Source organism: Hylobates moloch, unplaced genomic scaffold, assembly GCF_009828535.3.
Source record: "Hylobates moloch isolate HMO894 unplaced genomic scaffold, HMol_V3 SCAFFOLD_3, whole genome shotgun sequence".
Taxonomy (NCBI): Eukaryota; Metazoa; Chordata; class Mammalia; order Primates; family Hylobatidae; genus Hylobates; species Hylobates moloch.
The window spans coordinates 19,237,875-19,262,316 of record NW_026652278.1 but is presented as its reverse complement, the minus strand read 5'-3'; the positions used below and the strand labels follow the sequence as shown (position 1 = coordinate 19,262,316).

General features: G+C 38.8%; 1 protein-coding gene across 6 annotated transcripts in view; it reads left to right on the top strand.

Moving 5' to 3' along the window:
* Positions 1-24,442, top strand: part of TDRD1 (tudor domain containing 1) — a 53,033-nt gene that overhangs the window by 13,886 nt on the left and 14,705 nt on the right. For 5 of the 6 annotated variants that reach the window (XM_058435761.1, XM_058435756.1, XM_058435755.1 and 2 more), the window contains exons 4-16: positions 6,124-6,268; positions 8,376-8,481; positions 9,228-9,288; positions 10,069-10,173; positions 10,395-10,574; positions 11,089-11,232; positions 11,734-11,905; positions 13,260-13,346; positions 17,608-17,775; positions 17,885-17,992; positions 18,895-19,065; positions 20,384-20,626; positions 21,015-21,152. In XM_058435761.1, coding sequence (XP_058291744.1) covers positions 6,124-6,268; positions 8,376-8,481; positions 9,228-9,288; positions 10,069-10,173; positions 10,395-10,574; positions 11,089-11,232; positions 11,734-11,905; positions 13,260-13,346; positions 17,608-17,775; positions 17,885-17,992; positions 18,895-19,065; positions 20,384-20,626; positions 21,015-21,152 — 1,828 coding nt within the window. The remainder of the gene's footprint in view (positions 1-6,123; positions 6,269-8,375; positions 8,482-9,227; positions 9,289-10,068; positions 10,174-10,394; positions 10,575-11,088; positions 11,233-11,733; positions 11,906-13,259; positions 13,347-17,607; positions 17,776-17,884; positions 17,993-18,894; positions 19,066-20,383; positions 20,627-21,014; positions 21,153-24,442) is intronic. The other variant, XM_058435760.1, reaches the window with a different exon arrangement.

Below are 24,442 nucleotides of genomic sequence, written 5' to 3'. Positions count from 1 at the left end.
TGTGTTGAATTTTCCAATCTATGAACATAGTGTTTCTCCTTTTATGTAGATCTCTGATTTATTTTGTAGTTTTTAGCTTACAGGTCCTATGCATGTTTTGCTAGATTTACACTGAAGTATTTGATTTTTTTGAGTAATTGTAAATACTGTTGTATTTCTGTCCCCATGTTCATTATTAATATGTGGAAATACGATTGGTTTTTGTATGTTTATCTTCTATCTGTGACCCTGCTGAAGTCTTTTTTTTTTTTTTTTGAGACAGTTTTGTTCTTGTTGCCCAGGCTGGACTGCAGGGCTGCTATCTCGGCTCACTGCAACCTCTGCCTCCCTGGTTCAAGCGATTCTCCTGCCTCAGCCTCCCAAGTAGCTGTGACTACAGTCATGTACCCTCATACCTGGCTAACTTTTGTATTTTTTAGTAGAGACAGGGTTTCACCATGTTGGTCAGGCTGGTCCCCAGCTCCTGACCGCAGGTGATCCACCTGCCTTGGCCTCCCAAGGTGCTTGAGATTACAGGCGTGAGCCATCAGGCCCAGCCATTGAAGCCCTTTTAAGATCCCTTGCACTTTTCTACATAGCCAATCGTATCATCTGCAAATAGGGACAGTTTTATGTTTTCTTTTTCGATGTATATGCCTTTGATTTCCTTTCTTGCTTTATTGCATTTACTGTAGGAACTTTCAACACTAGGTTTGAATCAGAATGACAGTGGACACCTTGCCTTGTTTCTAATCTTAGGGAGAAAGCATTCAGTCTTTTACCATTAAGTTTAGATGTAGGTTTTTGTAGATGTTCTTTATCAAGCTGACAAAGTTTTCTCTAGTCCTACTTTTCTGATCCTTTTTATCATGAATAGGTGTTGAATTTTGTCAAATGCTTTTTCTGCATTGATTGATATGGTAGTGACTTTTCCTTTAGTATGTTAATCTTGTGGATTACATTGATATTTTGAATGGTTAACTAGCCTTGCATTCCTGAAATGAACTCCACTTGGTTGTGGTATACAGTTATTTTTATGTATTGCTGAGTTCTATCTGGTAATATTTTGATAAGGATTTTTACATAAGTTTTCATGAGAGATTTTGGTCTGTAATTTTCTTTTATACTGTCTTTGTGTGGTTTGAGTATCAAGGTAATATTAGTTTCATAAAATAAATTGAGAAGTGTCCCCTCTTGTGTTTGCTGGAAGAGAAATTGTATAGAATTGGTGTTAATTCTTCTCTAAACATTTGGTAGAATTCTCCAGTGAAAACCATCTGGACCTGGAGATTTCTTTTGGGGGAGTTTTAAAGCTATGATTCAGTTTCCTTAATATTTATGATTAAGGTCTATTCAAATTGTCTGTTTCATATTGTGTTTGCGTTTTATAAGGAATTTGTTCATTTTGTCTACATTTTCAAATTTATGTGTGGAAGTGTTTGTTGCCAGTATTATTTTCATGTTAGTGGTGTCTGTAGTAATGTTCCCTGTTTTATTCCTGATCTTGGTAATTTCTGTCTTTCTTTTCTTTTTGTCTGTCTTGCTACAGATTTGTGTTTTGTTGATCTTCCCCAAAAAAATAGGTCTTTGTTTCATTTTTTTTCCATTTTTTTAAATTAATTGATTTCCTTTATCTTTATTGTCTCTTCTGCTTTTGGGTATGTTTTTTTGTCATTGTTGTTTGGGGTTTTTTTTGTTTGTCTTTTTGGTGGTTGGTTGGTTGGTTCTTTTTTTTTTTTTTAGACAAGGTCTCCCTCTGTCATCCAGGCTGGTGTGTAGTGGCACAATCGTAGCTCACTACAGCCTTGTACTCCTGGACTCAAGCAATCCCACTTGCTCAGCCTTCTGGAGTAATTGGGACTACAGGTGTATGCCACCACACCTGGCTATTTTTTTTTTCTGTAGATATGGGGGTCTTGCTATGTTGCCAGGCTAATCTTAAACTCCTGTCCTCAAGTGATCCTGCCACCTTGGCTTCCCGAAGCGCTGGGATTACAGGCATAAGTTGCCCTGCCCAGCCTCAGTGTATCTTTTATTTATCTTCAAACTTGATCTTTAACTCATGTATTATTTAGAAGTGTATGTTTTAGTTTCCAGGTGTTTGAAGATTATTAGTATTTTTTCTGCCATTGATTTCCAGTTTGAGTCTATTGTGGTCAGAGAACACCTTCTGAATTGTATCAGTTCTTTTAAGTTTGTTGAGGTTTGTTTTATGGCTCAGGATGTGGTCTTAGTATACATTCTCTTGGCACTTAAAAAGAATGTGCCTTGTCTGTTGTTGGGTCAGACGATCTATAAGTATCTAATAGCTCCTGTTGGTTGGTGATGTTGAGTTCCATCCTCTTGCTGATTTTATATCTAGTTATGTCAATTGTTGAGAAAGTATTAAAGTCTCTATAGTCCTGGATTGTCTATTTTCAATTCAGTTAGGCTTCATATCTTGTAGCTGTGGTTCATGCATATTTAGGATTGCTGTGTCTTGTTGGGTTGACTCTTCTGTCATCATAGTGTCCCTCTCTCTGGTAATTTTCTTTCCCTGTAATCTGTTTTATCTGATATTAATGCAGCCGCTCATATTTTTCTTAACATTTACATATTTTTCCATCTTTTTACTTTCGGTCTGTCTATATTATATGTAAAATGAGTTTCTTATAGACACCATATATTTGGGTAATGTTTTTAAATTCACTAGGACAGTCTGTCTTTCAGTTGGTATGCTTAGACTGTGTATGTTTTATGTAATTGATACTTGAGAGTTTATGCCATTTGTTTTGTTTTGTTTGTTTTTCCTGCCTTCTTGTGGGTTACTTGAATACTTTCTGTAATTTTTATTTTTATCCAGTGTTTTCAAGTGTGTATCTTTGTATACCTTTTCCAGTGGTTGCTCTACATATGACATCATGTATACACATGATAGTTATCATTTTACCAATGTGAGTATAATGCAGACACCTTACCTCCCCATACATTTCTTTACCTTCACCCATTTACGTCTTACGTATTCTATCTCAGATTTAGAACTCCTTCAGACAGTTTATCGTTTTTGCTCAAACTCTCAAACATGATTTAGAACGCTCAACAGGAGAAAGTCTATTGTACTTACTAATAGGTTTCGTTTGTCGGGTCTCAAACTCCTGAGCTCAGTCCTCCCACCTCAGACTCACAAAGTGCTGGGATTACAAAGTGAGCCACTGAGCCCGGCCTATTGTGTTTTTCTTCTCTTTCTGTTTCAGTGTTCCTGCCTTTATCATTTCTTTTCTCTTTAGAGAACTTCCTTAAGCCATTCTTTTAGGATAAAGCTACTGGTAACAAATTCTCTTCATTTTCTTTCATCTGAAAAGTCTTGATTGCCCATTCATTCCTGGAGGATATTTTCCTTGGATAAGTTTCTCAGATAACAGTTTTCTTTCAGAGCTTGAAAAATGTTTTGTCACTTTCTTCTGGCCTCCATGGTCTCTAATGAGAAATCTGTCTTTTTAAAGATACCTTACTGCCATGTAGCTCTTTGGGTCTCCAGGTTCCTAGTCAGCCCACCACCTCCTTTCCCACTTTCAGAGTCACCTTATGTTTGTTTTATATATAAGTTCAGGGTTTTAGTTTATCTTAATAGGAGGAATTTTAAAATTCCCCCCCCCCCCCATACAGGTAAGGGATTATTTTCTTTCTGCTTTCAAGCTTTTAATTTTCAGAATTTTAAGATGTGTCTTGGTGTTTAGTCTCAGTTTACTCTGGGGCTCACTCAGCTTCTTGAATTAGTAGATTTGTATCTCCTACCAAATTTGGAAGTTTCTAGCAGTCTTTTTGTTTTGTTTTGTTTTGTTTTTTGAGACAGAGTTTGGCTCTTGTCGCCTGGGCTGGAGTGCAGTGGCGTGATCTGGGCTCACTGCAACCTCCGCCTCCTGGGTTTAAGCGATTCTCCTGTCTCAGCCTCCCAAGTATCTGGGATTACAGATGCCCTCCACTACACCCAGCTAATTTTTGTATTTTTAGTAGAGATGGGGTTTTGCCATGTTGGCCAGGCTGGTCTCAAACTCCTGACCTCAGGTGGTCCCACCCGCCTCAGCCTCCCAGCCTTGGGATTACAGGCGTGAGCCACCGTGCCCAGCCTCAGCAGTCATTTTTTGAATACTTCTCAGCCCTACCTTCTTTCACCTTTCTGAAGACATGAGTACTAGATCTTTTGTTGTAGTCCCACAGGTCCCCCAGACTATTCATTTATTAATTCATTTTCACTCTGTTGTTCAGGTCAGGCGTTTCTGTGGTTCTATCTTCAAGTTCACTGATTGTTTCCTCTTTTCCCTCCATTATGCTAGTGAGCCTGCTATTGTGTTTTGTATTTTTGTTATACTTTTCAGTTTTAAAATACCCGTTTGGTTCTTTATATCTTTTATTTCTTTAGGGAGACTCCCTATTCATTTGTTTCAAGCCTATCATAATTGCTTGTTAACATATTGATGACTGCTTTAAAATCTTTATAGATAAATGAACGTTTTTGACATCTTGATGTTGGGCGCTTGATTTTTTTTTTCCGGCATTTGTTTGTGATCTTCCTGATTCTTGGTGCAATGAGTTATTGTCTACTGAATTCTATTGAAACTGGGATATCTTGGGTATTATGAGACTTTTTTTTTTTTTTTTTTTTTTTTGATTGAGTCTCATTCTGTTGCCCAGGCTGGAGTGCAGATGCATGATCTCAGCTCACTGCAACCTCTGCCTCCTGGGTTCAAGTGATCGTCATGCCTCAGCTTCCTGAGTAACTGGGATTATGGGCATGTGCTACCATGCCTGGCTAATTTTTGTATTTTTAGTAGAGATGGGGTTTCGCCATATTGGCCAGGATGATCTTGAACTCATGGCCTCAAGACATCTGCCCACCTCAGCCTCCCAAAGTGCTGGGATTACAGGCGTAACCCACCACACCCAGCCTCTGTATCTTATTTAAACTTCCTGTTTTAGCTGGCTTCCTCTGACACTGCTCTGGCTGCTAGTTTGTTACTGCCAGGTTTGGGGTATATGTCCAGGTTCCCTGCTCAGCCTCTGATATTCAATTGGGGAGCTCTTTCTATTGGGTGAGGATGGGAGTTCCAGCTTCACAAGAGGCCTCAACTGATTGCTTTCTGGCTGACAGTAGTGAGTGCCTCATTACAGCTCCCCATCTGGTATCTAGTGACACGGGTTGAGAGAGGGCTGACTGAAGGAGAGGGTATTAGGAGGAACTAGTTAGTATTGAATGGTGGTGTAAAGTCTGGACTCTACACTAAGTCTTTTCTGACACCACCTTGGTTGGGGTGGGAGGGGGGCACCTCATTGCTGCCAGGTGGAAATCCACGTTCCCCATGTGGCCTCCGCAGGGAGGGATGTCATCCTCCCACTTCAGGGATAAAGTGCTGGCACCCTATTCTGTTGGTCTTCTCTCATGCCACACTTGGGAGCAGGTTGGGGCACCTCACTGTAGCCTTGTGAGGGTGGAAATCTTGGCCCCATACTCTCCCTTTGTGGGTGGGAGTGGGGCCACAGTTTTGTCTGTGGTGTCTGGAGTAGAGCAGTTAATGTTAAGTTTTCTGTCTTGCTGGTCTGCCTCTTTTCTCGTCCTTTGGCTAGACAGAGCAGGTTTTTAATTTTTTCTTTTAAATGATGAGGGTCTCACTATGTTGGCCAGGCTGGAGTGCAGTGACCATTCACAGGCGCTATCATAGCTCGCTACAGCCTTGAGCTCCTGGACTCCAGTGTTCCTGCCTCCTCAGCCTCGGAAGTGGCTGGGACTGCAGGTGCCCACCACCACACGCGGCTAGAGAGCAGGCCTTTTCTTGTTGGAGCTTATATCATCTCTGCCTTTTAGTGTTCCTGGGTTGCTGGCTTCTCCAGCACCCAGTCTGATATATGTGAGGCAAAAAGAAAACCCAGACATCTTATTGCCATGTCGCTCTTTGGGTCTCCAGGTTCCCAGTCAGCCCACCTCCTCCTTTCCCACTTTGAGTCACCTTATGTTTGTTTTATATATAAGTTCAGGGTTTTAGTTTACCTTAATAGAAGGAATAAGGAAAAGTACATCTACTTGATCTTATCTGAAGTAGTCCCAAACCTAGTATTTAAATGGAAAAGTTATTGCCAAATTCTAACATTGCTCTTCTTTGTTCTTAATAGAAGCCCGGAAATAATGTACCTCCTGCAAAATCAAAAAAACTAAACAAGTTGGTCGAGAATTCCTTGTCCATAAATAATCCAGGGCTCTTCACCTCCTTAGGACCTCCTCTTCGGTCCACAACTTGCCATCGGTGTGGCCTGTTTGGTAAGCATATTGTTCTTAGGTGTCTGAATTCTTGTTGTACGTATTTGCAAAACATTTCATTGTGGCAGATGATAAAACATTAAGTGTAATTAGAACAGTGTCCCCATGCCACACACCCGTCTCAGCCTCAGCAGCTGTCAGCATCCTGCCGTTCCTCTTCACCCATCCCTTCCCGTTCTTCCTGCTTCCTCAGTGGATTTATAGCTTTTTAGAGGAAGCTCACATGTATTGAAATGCACAGACTTACATCCTTGTCATAATATAGGATGTTTCTGTCTCCTCAGGAAGTTTTCTCATGTCCCATCCCAGTCTCTACTTCTGAGAAGCAACCATTGGTTTTCTACTCATGAAATAATTTTGCCTGTCATAGAATTTCACATAAGTGGAATCATACAGCATGGACTCTTTTGTATCAAGCTTATTTCATATACAATAATACTGTTGAGGTTAATCCATGCCGTTGCACGTACCATTATTTTTTGTTTCTTACTGAATAGTATCTCATTGTACGGTTATACCATAGTTGAACTGTTCTATTGATGAATATTTTGGCTGGGTCCAGCTTTTGTCTGTTATGAATAGAGCTCTCAACATTTTTGTACAAGTGTTCGTGTGGACATATGTTTTCATTTATTGTGGGTGCACAGGTAGACACAGAATGACTGAGTCAAAGGGTAGGTGTGTGTTTAACCGTATAAGAAGCTACCAAACCATTTCCAAGGTATTGTCCCATTTCCTTTTCCCACTGGGAAGGAGTTTTGGTTGTTCCACATCCTCATCCACATTTGGTGTTTGTGTTTTTAATTATAGCCCTTCTCGTGGGTAAGTTGGAATTGTCATACGCCTCTTGAGTTCTAATTTTTCAGTACATAAGTCTTACTTGCATAGCATTTACCAGTTTACAGTTAAATTTGCAGTGCCCTCATGATCAATGATCTTGAGCAGTTTCTTCTGTTTATTACTGGCTATTTGGATGTGTAACTTTTTAAAAGTTTATTTTAGGATGGAAGCATTTGAGGCCAGACTGGTTGGTGGTTACTTCTTTGTGGGTTTTTGTTGTTGTTGTTTTTGTTTTTTAGATAACCTGTTTCTTTAGCATGAACACTGATGGGATTTTTTTTTTAAATCCTGTATTTCAAGATCTCCCTGGGTTTTTCTAGGTGTGATTCTCATTGGTTTTTTTTGTTGTTGTTTTTCATGATACGCAGCCATTTCAGTCGCTTGTACAAGTCTGTTTTCACTACAAAAAAGTTTTGTTTACTTTGCTTGATCTTGGCTCAGTGCAACCTCTGCCTCCTGGGTTCAAGCGATTCTCCTGCCTCAGCCTCCCAAGTAACTGGGACTACAGGTGCCCACCACCACACCAGGCTTATTTTTGTATTTTTGTAGAGATGGGGTTTCACCATGTTGGCCAGGCTGGTCTCAAACTCCTGACATTAAGTGATCCACCCTCCTTGGTCTCCCAAAGTGCTGGGAAGTGCTGGGATTACAGGCGTGAGCCACTGCATGTTTTTCACCATTACTTGCTGCTGGTTTTGTTTTTGTTTTTGTTTTTGTTTTTGTTTTTTGAGACAGAGTCTCGCTCTGTCACCCAGGCTGGAGTGCAGTGGTACAATCTCAGCTCACTGCAACCTCCACCTCCCGGATTCAAGAGATTCTTCTGTCTCAGCCTCCCGAGTAGCTGGGATTACAAGTGCCCACTACCACGCCTGGCTAATTTTTGTATTTTTAGTAGAGACAGGGTTTCACCATGTTGGCCAGGCTGGTCTCGAACTCCTGAGCTCAGGTCTTCAGCCTGCCTTGGTCTCCCAAAGTGCTGAGATTACAGACGTGAGCCACTGCACCTGGCCACTTTCTGCTTTTATAACATGTATTCTGAGGTCTATTAGGAAACTCAGTTATGTGACCCAGTCTGATCTCCCTTTTTTTAATCCTTGTGGTCCTTTTTTCTCTGTATTCTGAGAGTTTAAAAGCATAATCTGAACACCTAATCCTAAATAGCACAATTCTCTTCTTGCCATGGTTAATAGAATGATATTTGATAAAGTGTGGACTTTGAGAATGTCTTGATCTTCATCTGAACTATTTTGTGGGTGGTGTTCTCTAGGATCAATGAGGTGCTCTCAGTGCAAGCAGACCTACTATTGCTCCACAGCATGTCAGAGAAGAGACTGGTCTGCACACAGCATCGTGTGCAAGCCTGTTCAGCCAAAGTAAGGATTTATGATCTTTTTATTCATTAAGGATTATGTAAAAGGTTCTAATACAATAAGCATCCAATTAGTTAAGCAGACCACAACCAAGTAGAAGTTACTTTTTCTTAAGCTCTATAACAAAGTGTACAAATCTGAAGTGAACAGCTCTATGAACTAATTTTCATGTGTATCGTTTTACCAGGTAGTACATGTGAAGATTTATAACCTTCAAAGGGTTTTTCTTTCACGTTTAGAGCTTTAGAATGCCTTACTTTTAATGATGTGTACTTTCCTGGATTTTAATAAGTTTGGAACTCTTACATGCCTCGAGTTGTGTTTTTATTTGTAAATACATAAATTGTACTTGCATGGCATTTACCAGTTTACAAAACAGTTTCACATATGACCTCAAAATTCTGTGTAAGTAATGTAGGGAATTATCTCCATTTTACAGATAAGAAAACAGGCTTGGAGATATTCTGTCTGTCTCTGTCCCTCCCCCCCTTCCCCTCTCCCCCTCTCTCTGTCTCTGTCTCTCTGTCTCATTAGGTGGCTTTTGGAAGAAGCACACCTATAGCACACACAGGGTGTGGACCACTGTGTAGCCAGCACCGGGGAGTTTTACATTACCACTGTGATTCTGGAAGAAGCTGTTTTGCTCTTTCAGGATTTTGTTCATTGAGAATTTACCATAATTATGGTTGATAGCCCCTATGTTAATTGCCTCTGTAGTATAAATATTGTAATCTGTTGCTTTATTGCAGTTTCCACAAACTTGATAATAAATCATCTGTTGAAACAAAGAATGTGGAGGTAAACAATAAGGTATGGTATACTTTGTCTTTAAATTTTGAATGACTCCTCTTTATTGAATTAAGAAGATGTAAGATAAATATTTTAGGCTTATTTCTGTATTTTATCAATATTTAAAAGCAAGTTTCCTATTATATAACTATTTACACCACAGTGATACAATCAGGGGTGTTTGAGAATTCATCTTTTTTTTCCAAAAAGGATGTGGCAGTATCTCAGTGTAAAATCATGTGGATTAATCATGCCTCTGCAGGTACAGGTTTTAGCTTTATGTGCTGTACTCTGATGGGGCCTAGTTATCTATCTAAGGATTTTTTTTCTGATAGTAGTTCCCCATTTAGACAACAACATGGGCTGAATTATTTGTAATCCGAAAAACATCTGTCGTGTCCAACTCATATTTATGAATAATTTTTAGCTTGCTTTAGCTGCTTCTAACCTCTACTTAAAAAAATGTGACTTCAAGTATTCATTCTTACAGAAAACATTAACAAGTACAGATTTAAAATAATACCTCCACCACCACCACTTTCATTTTTTTTTTTTTTTTTTTGAAATAAAGTCAACCTTCTCTTCATCCGTGTGGCCTTATTCTTGGGTTATTCCCAGTGCTGTGCCCACTGCCTGTGGACAGTGGGTTTTAGTGACTCTTGGAGGCCTTCCCTATTTCTGTGTTCTTTTATTCAAGCCTAAGAGTCAGGATATTGTGATTGCGGTTCCGGCATGTAGTGGCCATAGAATCATTGAAACGTGCTTTTAAGTAACTCACTTCTGTGGTATTTTTCAAACTAGAGTGACTGTCCACTTGGAGTTACTAAGGAAATAGCCATTTGGGCTGAGAGAATAATGTTTTCTGATTTGAGAAGTCTACAACTCAAGAAAACCATGGAAATAAAGGTATTTGTTATTCTTCAGTCTCCATAGACAGAGATCCAGAGAACTGTATTTATTCTCGTTTCCTATTTTTGAGTTCATGCGGTAGCTACAAAACATAATCTGATTAAGAAACATTGCAAAAACTGTCTACAATGCTGTTTGTGTCTTAGTTACAAAGCTTTAAGAAATTTACATTTCCTTGTGTGCCTTATGAATTATTCCTCTTTTTTTATCTTTGAAAGGGTACAGTTACCGAATTCAAACACCCAGGAGACTTCTATGTGCAGTTATATTCTTCAGAAGTTTTAGAATACATGAACCAACTCTCTGTCAGCTTAAAAGAAACATATGCAAATATGCATGAAAAAGACTATATTCCTGTTAAGGGGGAAGTTTGTATTGCCAAGTACACTGTTGATCAGGTAACCCGTAATGAAGTGAATTATTTAAAACGTTTGAGCTAACTTTGCTGGTATGAACTGAACACCAGAGCTTTTAATGATGCATGACAAGGCTTAAAGCCAGCCTCTGATCATCCTTCTGTTCCTCTTCAGTATCCCATGCTCTGTTCACCCTGCTTCCTCCCTGTCTTACTCCTCTCCAACTCTGTTTACGGGTTCCTGAATTGCTGGTTGTGGCCCGATGGCTAGTCTCAGAGCTTGTGTTTGATTTGGGAAGCTGAGGCATTAGTGTGTGATAGTCTTATGGGATAGAAATAGCTTTGGAATAGTTGTGCATATTATTAATAACATGTCCTAACTAGACAATTTTAGGGATTTCTTAGCAAGATTCTTAAAAAATTAAGTTGGCTTATTAATTGAGTGCCTCAGAACAGGAGCCTTGCCTTTGCATGTTCTATAGATTGATTGAGGGTTTTTAAATCTAAGATTGTGAAATGCTGTTATGAAGCAGAGTACCATTATATTTCACTTTCAGACCTGGAACAGAGCAATCATACAAAACGTTGATGTGCAGCAAAAGAAGGCACATGTCTTATATATTGATTATGGAAATGAAGAAATAATTCCATTAAACAGAATTTACCACCTCAACAGGAACATTGACTTGTTTCCTCCTTGTGTGAGTCTCTTTTACTTTCTAGATTTTTAATAGTGTCCCAAAGGAGCTGTTGTCAATGTTTTGATGGGCACAGTGTTTGCTTGTTCTGTTCTGCTGTGTTATTGTACCTGTACTATGTAAATGAACACTCATGGGCTATCTTGACCTTATTTAGTTAACTACTGCCCAAGGTGAGAAGCTAACATTTTTAGGCACATCTTTTTAATTTGCTCTTCAAAATAATCATTTCTATATTATAGTATCTAAAATTGGCCTTAATTTATGTATAATTGAAGGATAATTATTCTTTCATAAATTTCTCAAGCTTCAAGTACCAAAAGTAAGCATTATGAATACAGTACTAACAGAGGCTAATAATAATTATACATAAAATTGTCTATCTGATTAGTACTTGAAGATTTGTGGTAAGTTTTCAGCATGAAATACATTCTTTTATTTACAAATAATTAGAAAAAATCATTTTTAAATGGTAATTTTTGTAAGCTGCATAAAATTTTTCAGGCCATAAAGTGTTTTGTAGCCAATGTTATCGCAGCAGAAGGGAATTGGAGTAATGATTGTATCAAAGCTACTAAACCACTGTTAATGGAGCAGTACTGCTCCATAAAGATTGTCGACATCTTGGAAGAGGAAGTGGTTACCTTTGCTGTAGAAGTTGAGCTGCCAAATTCAGGTAAGATCTGTCTTTTTAAATTGAGTACTTAATAGGATATGTAGTTTCCACCTGTTTCTCAAGAAACAGAAACATCAAGTGAGGCCAGGTAAACTGCCCTCTGGAGTCATTCAGATTGTGACTGAACCCATTCTTGAAATTGGCAGTTTGTCAAAGATGTGGCACAAATTCATAGAATTAGGTGGCTGGCTAGATTTAGACTTCATGTGGGCGTAACTACTATGCCTTTAATAGAGCCATTATAATATCTACTCCTGAATACTGGCCCCTTTATTGAGAAAACTCTTGAAGTTCTCTGAATTCATTTGTCCTTATATCAGTTCTTTTTCTTGGAGTAACCTTCACAGAACTGCATTTGGCTAGTACATAGTAGCTAAGCTGTAGAAATGGAAATGCTGTAGAATTCTCTTCTTCCCTTCTGGCCTTTCACCTGTTTGATAAATGACTTCTCACAGTGTGATGGGTGCCTCCCAGTTTCCAGGGTATCACCCCTGTGCTTTCCGAGATCTGGCATCATGGCTGATTTGGTAGAAAATCAGCTAATCTCTTGTGAAATTAAGTAAAAAATCTGTTGTTTGCTGTGTTTCATGTTATGATCTCAGCTTTTGGATGTTATTTCAGGGAACTTGAAGTTTGGGTCCATGCTGACCCTTGTTTCAGCCGTACTTATCTCTTAAATTTATTTCCCATAAACAGTGGTCATTCTAAGCATATTTGTGAGGTGGTAAACGAATCTTTCGTGTTCTTCAGGATTTCAAAGTGAAATATTTTCGTTAAAATTTCTGTCAAATAGGGAGTAGAAGACTGGTTACCAGAGGCCAGGAAGGGTAGTCGGGGGCTGGGAGTGGGTAGGGATGGTTAATGGGTACAAAAAAAAAAATAGTTAAAAGACTGAGTAAGACCTACTATTCGATAGCACAATAGGGTGACTGTAGTCAATAATAATTGTACGTTTTAAAGTAACTTAGACTGTAATTGGATGATTTGTAACTCAAAGGATGCTTGAGGGGATGGTTACCTCCTTCTCTGTGGTGTGTTTATTTCACACGGCATGCCCGTTTCAAAACATCTCATGTAACCTATAAATATGTACACCTACTATGTACCCACGAAAATTTTTAAAATTATATTTCAGAGAAAAAATTCTGTCAGGTGACTATGGTAATTTTGCCTCAGTTTTTTAAGCTGGGCATTACCATAGCTTACCCATAGGAACTGAACTGGCAAAACATATACCAGCCTATTAATAGCTATGAACGTGGGTTGTATGATTGACTTGTTTCTTCTTTATGCTTTTCCCATAATTCTTTGTATAGTTTCTCAATGGAGGCATATTTTCTTAATCACTTTTTAGGAAAACTTTTGGACCATGTGCTTATAGAAATGGGATATGGCTTGAAACCCAATGGACAAGATTCTAAGAAGGAAAATGCAGATCAAAGTGAGTATAGATTGATATTGAGTGGTATAACGACTTCAGTTATTGAAGACCATCTACCTACTAAACAAAGGCACAACTTTAGCACTGTTAAGACTTGTTAACGATAAACATTCTATGAGCGATTTAAATATGCTATTTTATATTTAGTAGTATATCATTTCTAATCTCAATCTTCCTGCCTGTTCTCCTCCTCTGTCCATTTTCCACATGAATCCTTAACATGGTAATCATCAGATATGAAGTATTAAATATCATAACACTTTAGAGTTAGGGTTTTTTTTTTTTTTTTTTTTTTTTTTGAGATAGAGTTTCACTCTTGTCCAAGCTGGAGTGCAGTGGCATGGTCTCGGCTCCCTGTAGCCTCCGCCTCCCTGGTTCAAGTGATTCTCCTACCTCAGCTGCTGGAGGAGCTGGGATTACAGGCGCCCGCCAGCACACCCAGCTAATTTTTTGTATTTTTAGTAGAGACAGGGTTTCACCATGTTGGCCAAGCTGATCTTGAACTCCTGACCTGAGAGTGATTCACCCGATTCAGCCTCCCGAAGTGCTGGGATTACAGACGTGAGCCACTGCGCCCTGCCAAGTTAGGTTAGGGCTTTTTAGCTCACATTTCTTAGTTTGTTTTTCTTCCTTCTTGGGTATTCCACCAGTAATTAATAGGGCTGTAAAATTCTGTTCCAGTAGGACAGTGTTTCTGACGATTTTTTACTTCTGTAAAAACTTGTGTTTGTGGTTTATTTAGATAAACAAGAGAACCAAGAAATTTCACTTTCAGTATTTTATTTCCTCATTGCCTAGTCACCTGTGTTTTGTATTATGTTTTTGATCCTTTACTTTGCTCCTATACCGATTGCTTTAGGAGTAGATATAATTCATTGCCTCTTACTCATTCATCCAGAGGTGATTGCTAGATTGACAGTGCCATGGTTGGACACATCTGGTCACATAAGCACACTTAAATCATCCTTAAATCTATCTTCTTACCTCCCATCCTTTGCCCTAATTGGTTGCCAAGTCTTTGATTCTTCTTCCCAAGTATCCCTTGTGTATGTCTTTTTTATTTCTTTCCCTACTACCATTTTCTTAGCTCAGGAATCCTCATCATTCATGGACAATTGAAACATTTTCCAATGTCATAGTTTATCTCCCTATCTGTATTCTTAGAGTATTTGCCTATGTGATATGCCTGAGAACACATATCTTGGTGGGACAGCTCTGATGAAAAGCTTTCAGTTCTTTGTCATTTGGAGGAGGAAACCAAACAGTTAGAGGTCTAGTGGTAGTCATGGTTGAAACCGTAAGTTCTGGTGCAATAGAGTGAGGAAGAATGAGGAAGAAGAAGAAGCTGGGGCCTGCAACATGGAGTGAGGAGCTATAATGGGAAAGGTGGGAACAGAATGGGAAAAACCTTGCCAGAGCAGCAGAGAGTACATGCTTCCAGGAGGGGGAGTCATCAGTAATATCATGCTATGAAGGTAAATTCATGCTATGAAGGTATCCAATGGAAGGAACAAGAAAACCACTGAGCAATATCTTCTTCACTAAGGCACTGTGAAGGTGCCTTCATGAAGGCTAAGGCCAGTACAGACAAGCAGAAGAAATTATATGGGATAGAGAAATTAGGTGTGATAGAGAAAGTGCAGGGTGCAACGGAGACAGGTGGGAGGCTACCTAAGACTTGCAATGAAGCCATCTGGAAGTGATGGTACACAGCAGGAAATAACCAGGTGCTGCCGGTGGGGAGTATGTTGCAAGAAAAGGAACATGTGTTAAGGTCTAGAGATGGGAAAAAGCATGATCAGGCCTGAGAAACTGAAAAATAAGTAGGGCTAGATTTGACCACTGGTGAAGAAGTATAGGATGGGGAGGTAAGCTAGAGCAGATCATTAAAGGTCGCAGGAGCTGTGTTAAGGGGTTTGGACATGATTCAGAAGCCAACATAGAGAATGGAGGCTTGAGACACCTCTGGATTCAGCTTGTTGGATTCAAGTAATGTTGGTGGGTATGGGAGAATCAGATTTGGAAGTCAGAAAAGATGAGATATGGGATATTAAGAGTTCCCTTTAAACTGCCTTCTTCAAAATTTAGCTGTGCCTCTGTCACACAATTAAATCAGTCCTCCTGTCCTGCCCCTTCTTGACCTAGCCTGGCTTTAAGCCTTTACAACTTGGTCTCTAATGTCAGCATACCGAGCTAGCGACATCACCATGCTTTTGCCCCCCTCCTCCTCCTGTGTTCCTAAGCCCAGCTGCACTCAGCCTGCCATTATGATTGTGCACCCTCTTGTGATATTTATGACACTGTAGCTCCTGACTGAACATCTTCTGTCTTCTACAAGATTTAGAATATCTAGATGCAAAGACTGTGGCCTTTTACTTAACTACTTCTCCCCACTGCTTAGTATGGCATCTGACATACATTAGATGTTTAAGATACAGTTTTTTTTTTTTTTTTTGAGGCGGAGTCTCGCTCTGTCACCAGGCTGGAGTGCAGTGCTGCGATCTCAGCTCCCTGCAACCTCCGCCTCCTGGGTTCAAGTGATTCTCCTGCTTCAGCCTCCCGAGTAGCTGGGACTAGTAGGTGGGAGGTGTGCGCCACCATGCCCAGCTGATTTTTTTGCCTTTTTAGTAGAGACGGTGTTTCACCATGTTGGCAAGGATGGTCTCCATCTCCTAACCTCGTGAACTGCCTGCCTCGGCCTCCCAAAGTGCTGGGATTACAAGCGTGAGCCACGCCTGGCCAGATATAATTTTTAAAAGCTGGCACAGTGGCTCGCTTCTCTAGTCCCAGCTACTCAGGAGGCTGAGGTGGGAGGAGGGCTTGGAGACCAGGAGTTTGAGGCCCCAGTATGCCATGATTGTACCTGTTAATAGCCACCACACTCCAGCCTGGGCAACATAGCAAGACCTCTTAAACAATAACTCATGGAGGATCTTATGATGGACCCATGCAGCTGAATGGAACTACCCAGATCTCCCACTCTACCTATGTACACGTGAAGAAACAGAAGCTGACTGGTCCAGTGGGTTACCTTAAGCCTGGAGATAGAGAACCAGAATCTCAGCCCCCTTACTCCAGTTTAGTGCTCTTTCTACCATTATGCATCCTGTGCTGTGAAACAACAGGGCAATGGTTCATTTTCCATGCTATTAAGTTTTTCTCTTGCCTTCTTCCTTATGTTGTGATTTCTTTTGGAAACATTTTAAGAAATGGTTTTTAATTTGAGCCTATCTCTTAACTTTTACACTTGAGATCATTAAATTTACTTTGGCTACTGTTTTGAGCCAATTATCCATTTCAATGGGATTTCTAACATAACTTCACCAATCCATTGTAATACATTCTGAGAGGTCATTCCTAGATAGCAAATTCCCTCCACTTTCTGTGGTCTATCCCAGCCTTCCCTTGGTCTTCAGAGTCAACCTATAGGTTCACGGTGAGAACCATTTCCTTTAATGGTCTGTAATCTAGATAATTATTTTCTCATATTTCTGTGTTTAAAACAATGAAGTCAGCCTTAGTTTTATGTGAATGATATCTTATCCTTTAGTTCCTTAAAGCAGTAGTAGTTTTTGTCTTCCAGGATTCTGATAAGTTGCCATAATGTCTCTAAGTCTCAATGCTAAAAATATATGAATAGTTGGAATTTTATAAACCATGTACTTTTTTCATTTCTGTGAGTTTTCTCTTCTGAGTTATTTTCCATTGTGCTTTTGAAGCCTTTCCTTCTTAAACTCTTAGGTTAGCCCTAATTGTTTTTCTCTTGACTTGTGACTAATGTTGCTTGTATCTTTTTTGAACTGTTGAATGCATTTTAAATTTCTAATTATTTTATCCTAATAAATTGTTCCCTATGGGGTTTATCATTTTCACTTTACAGTGAGTAGGTCCTAATCTAATCTGATGTGTTTCTACTTGAGTATAATGAGATGATATGTATTCCAAATTACATTTTCTTGAACTCTTTTAAGGACTATAAAGAGTGTATTATAGAGTGTTTTAATTAGATCTGAACTTGTCTTTTATAAGTCGCTGATTTTCTTTCTTGGACCAGTCTAGCTTTTGGTGACATTGAAAACTTCCCTTATTATAAACATTTATTATTGGGAAAAAGAAACACCATGACCTCTCAGACTGCCATCTTCCAGGAACCTTGCAGTCATAGTCATATTCTTTTTAAAATGATTAAAGCATGCATAATTTTTTTTTTTTACTTTGGATGAAAACAGAATGGCTTATTTTTCTGTTTTCTTCTGATAAGGTGATCCTGAAGATGTTGGAAAAATGAAAACTGAAAACAACATTGTTGTAGACAAAAGTGACCTAATCCCGAAAGTGTTAACTTTGAATGTAGGTGATGAGTTTTGTGGTGTGGTTGCCCACATTCAGACACCAGAAGACTTCTTTTGTCAACAACTGCAAAGTGGCCGTAAGTCAGCTTTCTTGTTTTGCTCTGTGAAGCTAAAATACTTCGAGACTTGATATGTAGAAATAATGTATAGATATGTATTTCTTTAAGATGTGATCTTTATCTGCAGGAAAGCTTGCTGAACTTCAGGCATCCCTTAGCAAGTACTGTGGTCAGTTGCCTCCACGCTCTGATTTTTATCCAGCCATTGGTGATATATGTTGTGCTCAGTTCTCAGGTAAGGACAGAGTATTACTGATTTTTAAAATTTATTTTTATTTATTTTTTACTTACAATTGAGTAAAAACCATTGAAACAGAGTCTTTGATTTGCACTGATGGCTGGATTTAAAGCTTGAATATTAGGGTGAACCAATCATGTTTTTAAATAGATCAAATTAAATTGGTTGAAAGGAGTGTGGTCTGACCTGGGTAAGGGCAGAGCACCTGTGTGTGTCAAGGAGGTGGAGATAAAAAGGAGGTATTTTTGGTTATTTTGTCAGCCTTTTGGTTTGGGGGACTGGTAAAGATAATTCGGTTTAAGCTAATAGGTGGATGTGGAACCTCCCCGGGTTCATATCTTCACCGGTTTTATTGAAATAGCAAGAGGGCCTGGAAGTGTGGAGCTGTCATGGTGCAGCTTTTGGGCGGTACAAGTTCTGCCTTGCGATAACCGGGTTCTGTTACTCTCTGCCCAAGAGAGGCCCAGTGGCCTCATGGAAGGGGAGACGCAGTAATCCTTCAGTAAATTCATCACTTGGTTAGTGGAGTCTGGTTGACCCATGCTTGCCAGGTGTTTTAAAACTAGTCTTGCTATTGAATGCTTCATGTATTGATTGAGACCTTGTGATTCACATGATCAGGATATGTTCTCTATCCTAATGAGCTAACTCTACTGGAGAGACAAGGCATGTAAACTAATGATTACAGCGTAAAACGTAATTACTATAGTAAGCTATTAATATTACATTTTAGGAGTTGAAGACTTCTGATAAGCAAAATTAGCAAACATATTGTTCTATAAGCTTGATAACTATTAAAGAAAAATCTATAAATGACCATCTCTAAGTTGAGGAGGAAAGGTTTTTGTTTACATCTACAGTGGAAAAATCATTTGAGATTGAGTCTCTCCCTTTTTCAGAGGATGATCAGTGGTACCGTGCCTCTGTTTTGGCTTACGCTTCTGAAGAATCTGTACTGGTTGGATATGTAGATTATGGAAACTTTGAAATCCTTAGTTTGATGAGACTTTGTCCCATAATCCCAAAGTTGTTGGAATTGCCAATGCAAGCTATAAAGTGTGTACTAGCAGGTATGAAATTTTTATAGCCTCCGTATTCTTCAAAAATTCTAAAAATGAAGAAACATGAAAAGATACATGAAATAGGGAAAAGCTGCTTCTCAAAACAACATCATAATCAGATGCTTAAAAGTTACTATATATGTCATTTATCCCAAAGAAATCAGAGATTTCTTTCCATGTCAGTTAGTTGGCTTCATTCAAACGTACCATAATTTAGAAAGAATATCCTATCTCAGAAGGGTATTACATTTGCAGCATATCCAAGATCTTTTCCTTAGGCCCTGTTGCAAAATGTAGTTACATCCCAAAATACTTCCTTAGGCTACATTCCCACAGGTGGAACGGGTCAGTAAGTCTCCTTCTTTTCATGTTTGTGATACATATTGTACATTTTCTTCCAGAAAGGGTTGACCTAGTTTACATGCCCAACGAAAAAGTATGAGAGAGTCCATTCTTGTACACATTGGTGCATCAAAGGGATGCTTCTATATTATTTCATCCTGGCCAATTTTGATGAGTTAAAGGTGAAATCATTTCAATTCGCCTCATTACCAGTGAGGCTAAACAGTTTTTTTGTAAGTTACTTGGCCCTTGCATTTCATAAACTGACTGAAGCATAACTGTTGGATTGCTCATTTGTAAGTGCCCTTTCAGTGTTGAGTTGTAAGTGCCACCAATGTTTCATATGTTAATATAAGGGACCAGTACTTCTTCAGAGATTGTTTTATACTTTTGTTTTTGGCTTTCTTAATTTTATTGGGCTATAATTTTCCTACCTACCATAATGTTCACTTTAGGTGTTAACTATACAATTCAGTAATTCTCAGTAAACTTACTGAGTTGTACAAACATCACCGTAATCTGATTTAGAACATTTCCATCACCCCGGTATGGTCTCTCGTGCCTATTTATGGTTAGTCCTTGCTGCCCAGGTAATAACTAATCTACTTTCTGGCTCTGTAGATTTGTGTTTCTGGACATTGTGTATCAGTGGAATTACGTGGTTTTTGTTTTACGTATTATAGAAGCTTTTTACAAGCTTCTTCTTTTTCTTTTTCTTTTTTTCTTGGTAGAGATGTGAGTCTGGCCATGTTGCCCAGGCTGGTCTCAAATCTGCCTCGGCCTCCCAGAGTGCTGGAATGAGCCACTGCACACCAGCAGGCTTTTTCTTTGTTAATTATGCGTTCATTTTTATGTTCTTCTTAAGTGACACGTTTCTGTTCCAGTGTTTGCCATAGGTTTCTCAAGTTTAACTTGGGGAAATTAGGAGCTAAATTTCTAAATGCTTTAAGAATAGTTGTAACATTCATTCAAAATTCTTTGTTAGGAGTAAAGCCATCATTAGGAATTTGGACTCCAGAAGCTATTTGTCTCATGAAAAAACTTGTACAGAACAGAATAATCACAGTGAAAGTGGTGGACAAGTTGGAAAACAGTTGCCTGGTGGAGCTTATTGATAAATCCGAGACGCCTGATGTCAGTGTTAGCAAAGTTCTCGTAGATGCAGGCTTTGCCGTGGGAGAACAGAGTATGGTGACAGATAAACCCAGTGACGTGAAAGAAACCAGTGGTAAGTCAAATGTTTACTGGATAGTGCCTGTTCTGGAGTTCAGATGGTTCTATAAATAAATAGTTTCTTGTACTTATAAAAATAATTTATGTTGAATGCCTTTCATCTTTTTAAATCAAGCATTCATCTAAATACTTGTAAGAATGTTTGAAAAATAAGATTTTATGGGGGGTTTTATAGGTTGCCAGCAGCTCATGATCAGAAATGTAAATTTGAAATTTACTTAGATAATAATTTATTGTAAGACTGACTTTAAGGTTAATATTCCTATAAAGGCACTTAAAAAGTCAGTGGAAATTCAGTTCTTCAAAAGCGGATTCCTCAGCCACCCCAACCTCGCTACATCCCTCCTCCACTATGTCCATTTAATGTTTAATTATTTTCACAGTTCCCTTGGGTGTGGAAGGAAAAGTAAATCCATTGGAGTGGACATGGGTTGAACTTGCTGTTGACCAAACAGTAGATGTTGTGGTCTGTGTGATATATAGTCCTGGAGAATTTTATTGCCATGCGCTTAAAGAGGATGGTAAGTTGATTCTTGTCATTTGTTTCTTTTTACAAATACATTGGCATAGATAATAACTTCACATGAGTTTGTTACTAAGTGATAAAAGTACCTCTTTCCAAGAAGAGCCAAGTGGGTATTTGTATTTCCAAGAAAGATTTGGTTATACTTAGTTAGCTTTTATTCTCTTTTAAGCCATTATTTCTATTTTCAACAATGCCTCTTTATATTTAAACCAGTTTACATTTCATAGAGTATCTCCTAAATTCGTTTACAGAAATTAATTCGGCCTGGTATAGTGGCTCACTCCTATAATCCCAACACTTTGGGAGGCTGAGGCAAGAGGATGACGAGGCCAAGAACGCAAGGGTGCAGTGAGGCTTGATCATACCCATGCACTCCAGCCTGGGCAGCAGAGCTAGACCGTGTCTCTGGAAAACAAACAAAAAACAAATTTAACTTGTGTTGAAGTATTAGTGTAACATATAGATACATGTGTATATAGGAGTACAACATAATGGATTATCACAAACTCCACACACTTGTATAACCAGCCTCTAAGTCAAGCAATAAAACATTACCAGTATCCCAGAAGTTTCCTTCCTATCCCCTCCCATCATTACCTCTTCTTTTTATTGAGATAGTCTCGCTCTGTTGCCCAGGCCTGAGTGCAGTGGCGCAATCTAGGCTCACTGCAACCTCCACTTCCCAGGTTCAAGCAGCTCTCCTGCCTCAGCCTCCAGAGTAGCTGGGACTATAGGTGCGTGCCACCACGCCCAGCTAATTTTTTTTTTTTTTTGTATTTTTAATAAAGATGGGGTTTCACCGTGTTAGCCAAGATGGTCTTGATCTTCTGACCTTGTGAATCCACCTGCCTCAGCCTCCCAAAAGTGCTGGGATTATAGGCATGAGCCACTGCACCCAAGCCGCCACCTCTCTTTCAAAAGTAAACATCCTGCTTTCTAATAGCATAGATAAGTTCTTCCTGGTTTTGAACTTTCTAGAAATGGAATTACACACTATGCGAGCTTCTGAGCCTTGCTGCTGCCCCCTCCACTGTGAGATTGTTACATGTATCTGTACCTTGTTTTTCTTTGCTGCATAGTGTTCCATTGTATGTTACATGTATCTGTATCTGGTTTTTCCTTGCTGCATAGTGTTCTATGAATTGTATTGCAGTTTCTCTACCATTGGACACTTGGCCTGTTTTGCTTGGGCTGTAAATTAGTGTTGCTGTGAACATTACAGCATATCTGATGCACATGTGCAGGCATTTTCATGGAGTCCATACCTAGGAATGAAATTATTAAGTCATAAAGGGTGTGTAAATTTGCAGCTTCCCCATCTACAAAGGCCAGTTTCTGAAGTGATTAAGAAACATCTAGTTGCTCCACATCCTCACAAACATTGTGTGTTTTCTTTTTCATTTGAGCCATTCTGATGAGCATCATTGATCTTAACTTTTCCAAATATTGGTTTTTCTTTGTCAAATAAGGACATTAAACAAGATAACTAAGGCCCCGTCTGACCCCATAGTTGTGAGATTTGTCATTTCTTCATTCAGAATCATCTGGTTGGTAGGCCACCATTCCATATAGGATAAAATTTACAATTTTGAAGTTCCTTTTTATTTTTATAGGTGATTATACAAACATAAAACTTCTAAAGATGAAGAAGGAAACATGAAAACATGTTTCAAAAGTTACAAAAGTGTATATAGTGGAAAGTAAATTTTCTGGTTCCTCTTCTCAATTTTCCAAATATGTTTTCAGAGATACTCTATACATATGCTTGTATGAGCATATATAATCCTTTTCTATATCTATAAATAGTATAAAATGGTAAGTAATTTTTGCATTTTTTCTTCCACTACATTTTGGCTATCAGTTCACATACTGTTTTCTCCAGTCTCTTTTTAAATAACAGTTTTTATTTCGGAATAATTTTAGGTATACAGAAAGTCACAAAGAATAACAGTTTTTATTTCGGAATAATTTTAGGTATACAGAAAGTCACAAAGATGGTACATAGAGTTCCTATATACGCCTCACCCAGCTTCTCCTGTAGTTAGCATGTGATCGTGGCACATTTGTTCCAACAAAGAGACCAACAGTGGTATATTACTATGAACTGAACCCCAAACTTTATTTGGTTTTTGCTAGATTTTCCACTAGTGTCCTTTTTCTGTTCAGGAGCCACTCTGTGATACCACATTGCTGTTTAGTGTCTATTCTTTTTTGTGGCTACATGGTATTCCACTGTGTGGGTTTATCCTAATTTAATTAACCTAAGTTAACATCTAGTTGCTCCACATCCTCACAAACATTGTGTGTTTTCTTTTTTGTTTGAGCCATTCTGGTGAGCATCATTGATCTTAACTTTTCCAAATCTTGGTTTTTCTTTGTTAAATAAGTACATTAAACTAGATAACTAAGGTCCTATCTGGCCCCATAGTTGTGAGATTTAACCTAAGTGTGGATAAATACACACTACTAAGTGTGGATAAATACAGGATTAGTGGTTTCCAAGCTTTTATTACTAAAACAAATCCTTGTACTATGATTTTTACTTTAGGAGTAGATCCCTGGGACAAGTTGCTGAAATTGTAATGAGAGTATTAGGTCAAAGGAATATGTGTGTTTGTGCTTTTGAGAGCTAGTGTTCTTCAGAGGCCAGCCAAACAACCCCCCCGGCAACAGAGTGTATCATTATCTATTGTGTGTCCTTAAACTTTATTTAGGCTAATCTGAAAGGCGAAACTTCTGAAACATAAGAACTTATTTTCCATTTTAGTAAAGGAGCCTTTGTCACATTCTTAAAAGGCATTTGCTTTTCTTTTACCCCTACTAAGTGGTTGAGATCCCTTCTGCATTCAGAAGCTCTCCATGGTCTGCATTTTGCAGAGACAGCTCCAATGTTTCTCTCCAGTGGCCACTTCTCCACTTCTGTGCTTCTCTAGCCTGCTGCTCACTTTTGGTTGCCTAATTTCATAATCCTGTCCTTTGTCTGAGAGCCATGTCTTCCTTCTGGAAATACCCTCTCCTTCAAATGTGATGTACTTTGAATTTCTTTATGAAACCTCCAGCACGCAGAGCTCATGAGCTCTGACTTCTTATACGTTACCTGTGCCATCCATTTAGTGATTATAGTCACTTTCAGGACAGCTTTTATGTAGCTTCTGTATGGGCTTGTGTGCTGTTTTCTTATCTCCCTGCAAAGTTCATGCTTTAGTGTACTGATAATCATGCTCTAATTGTTTCTTTTTGCCCAGTAAATCGTTGGTGTTGGGTTTATTGAAAGTATTAACTAAA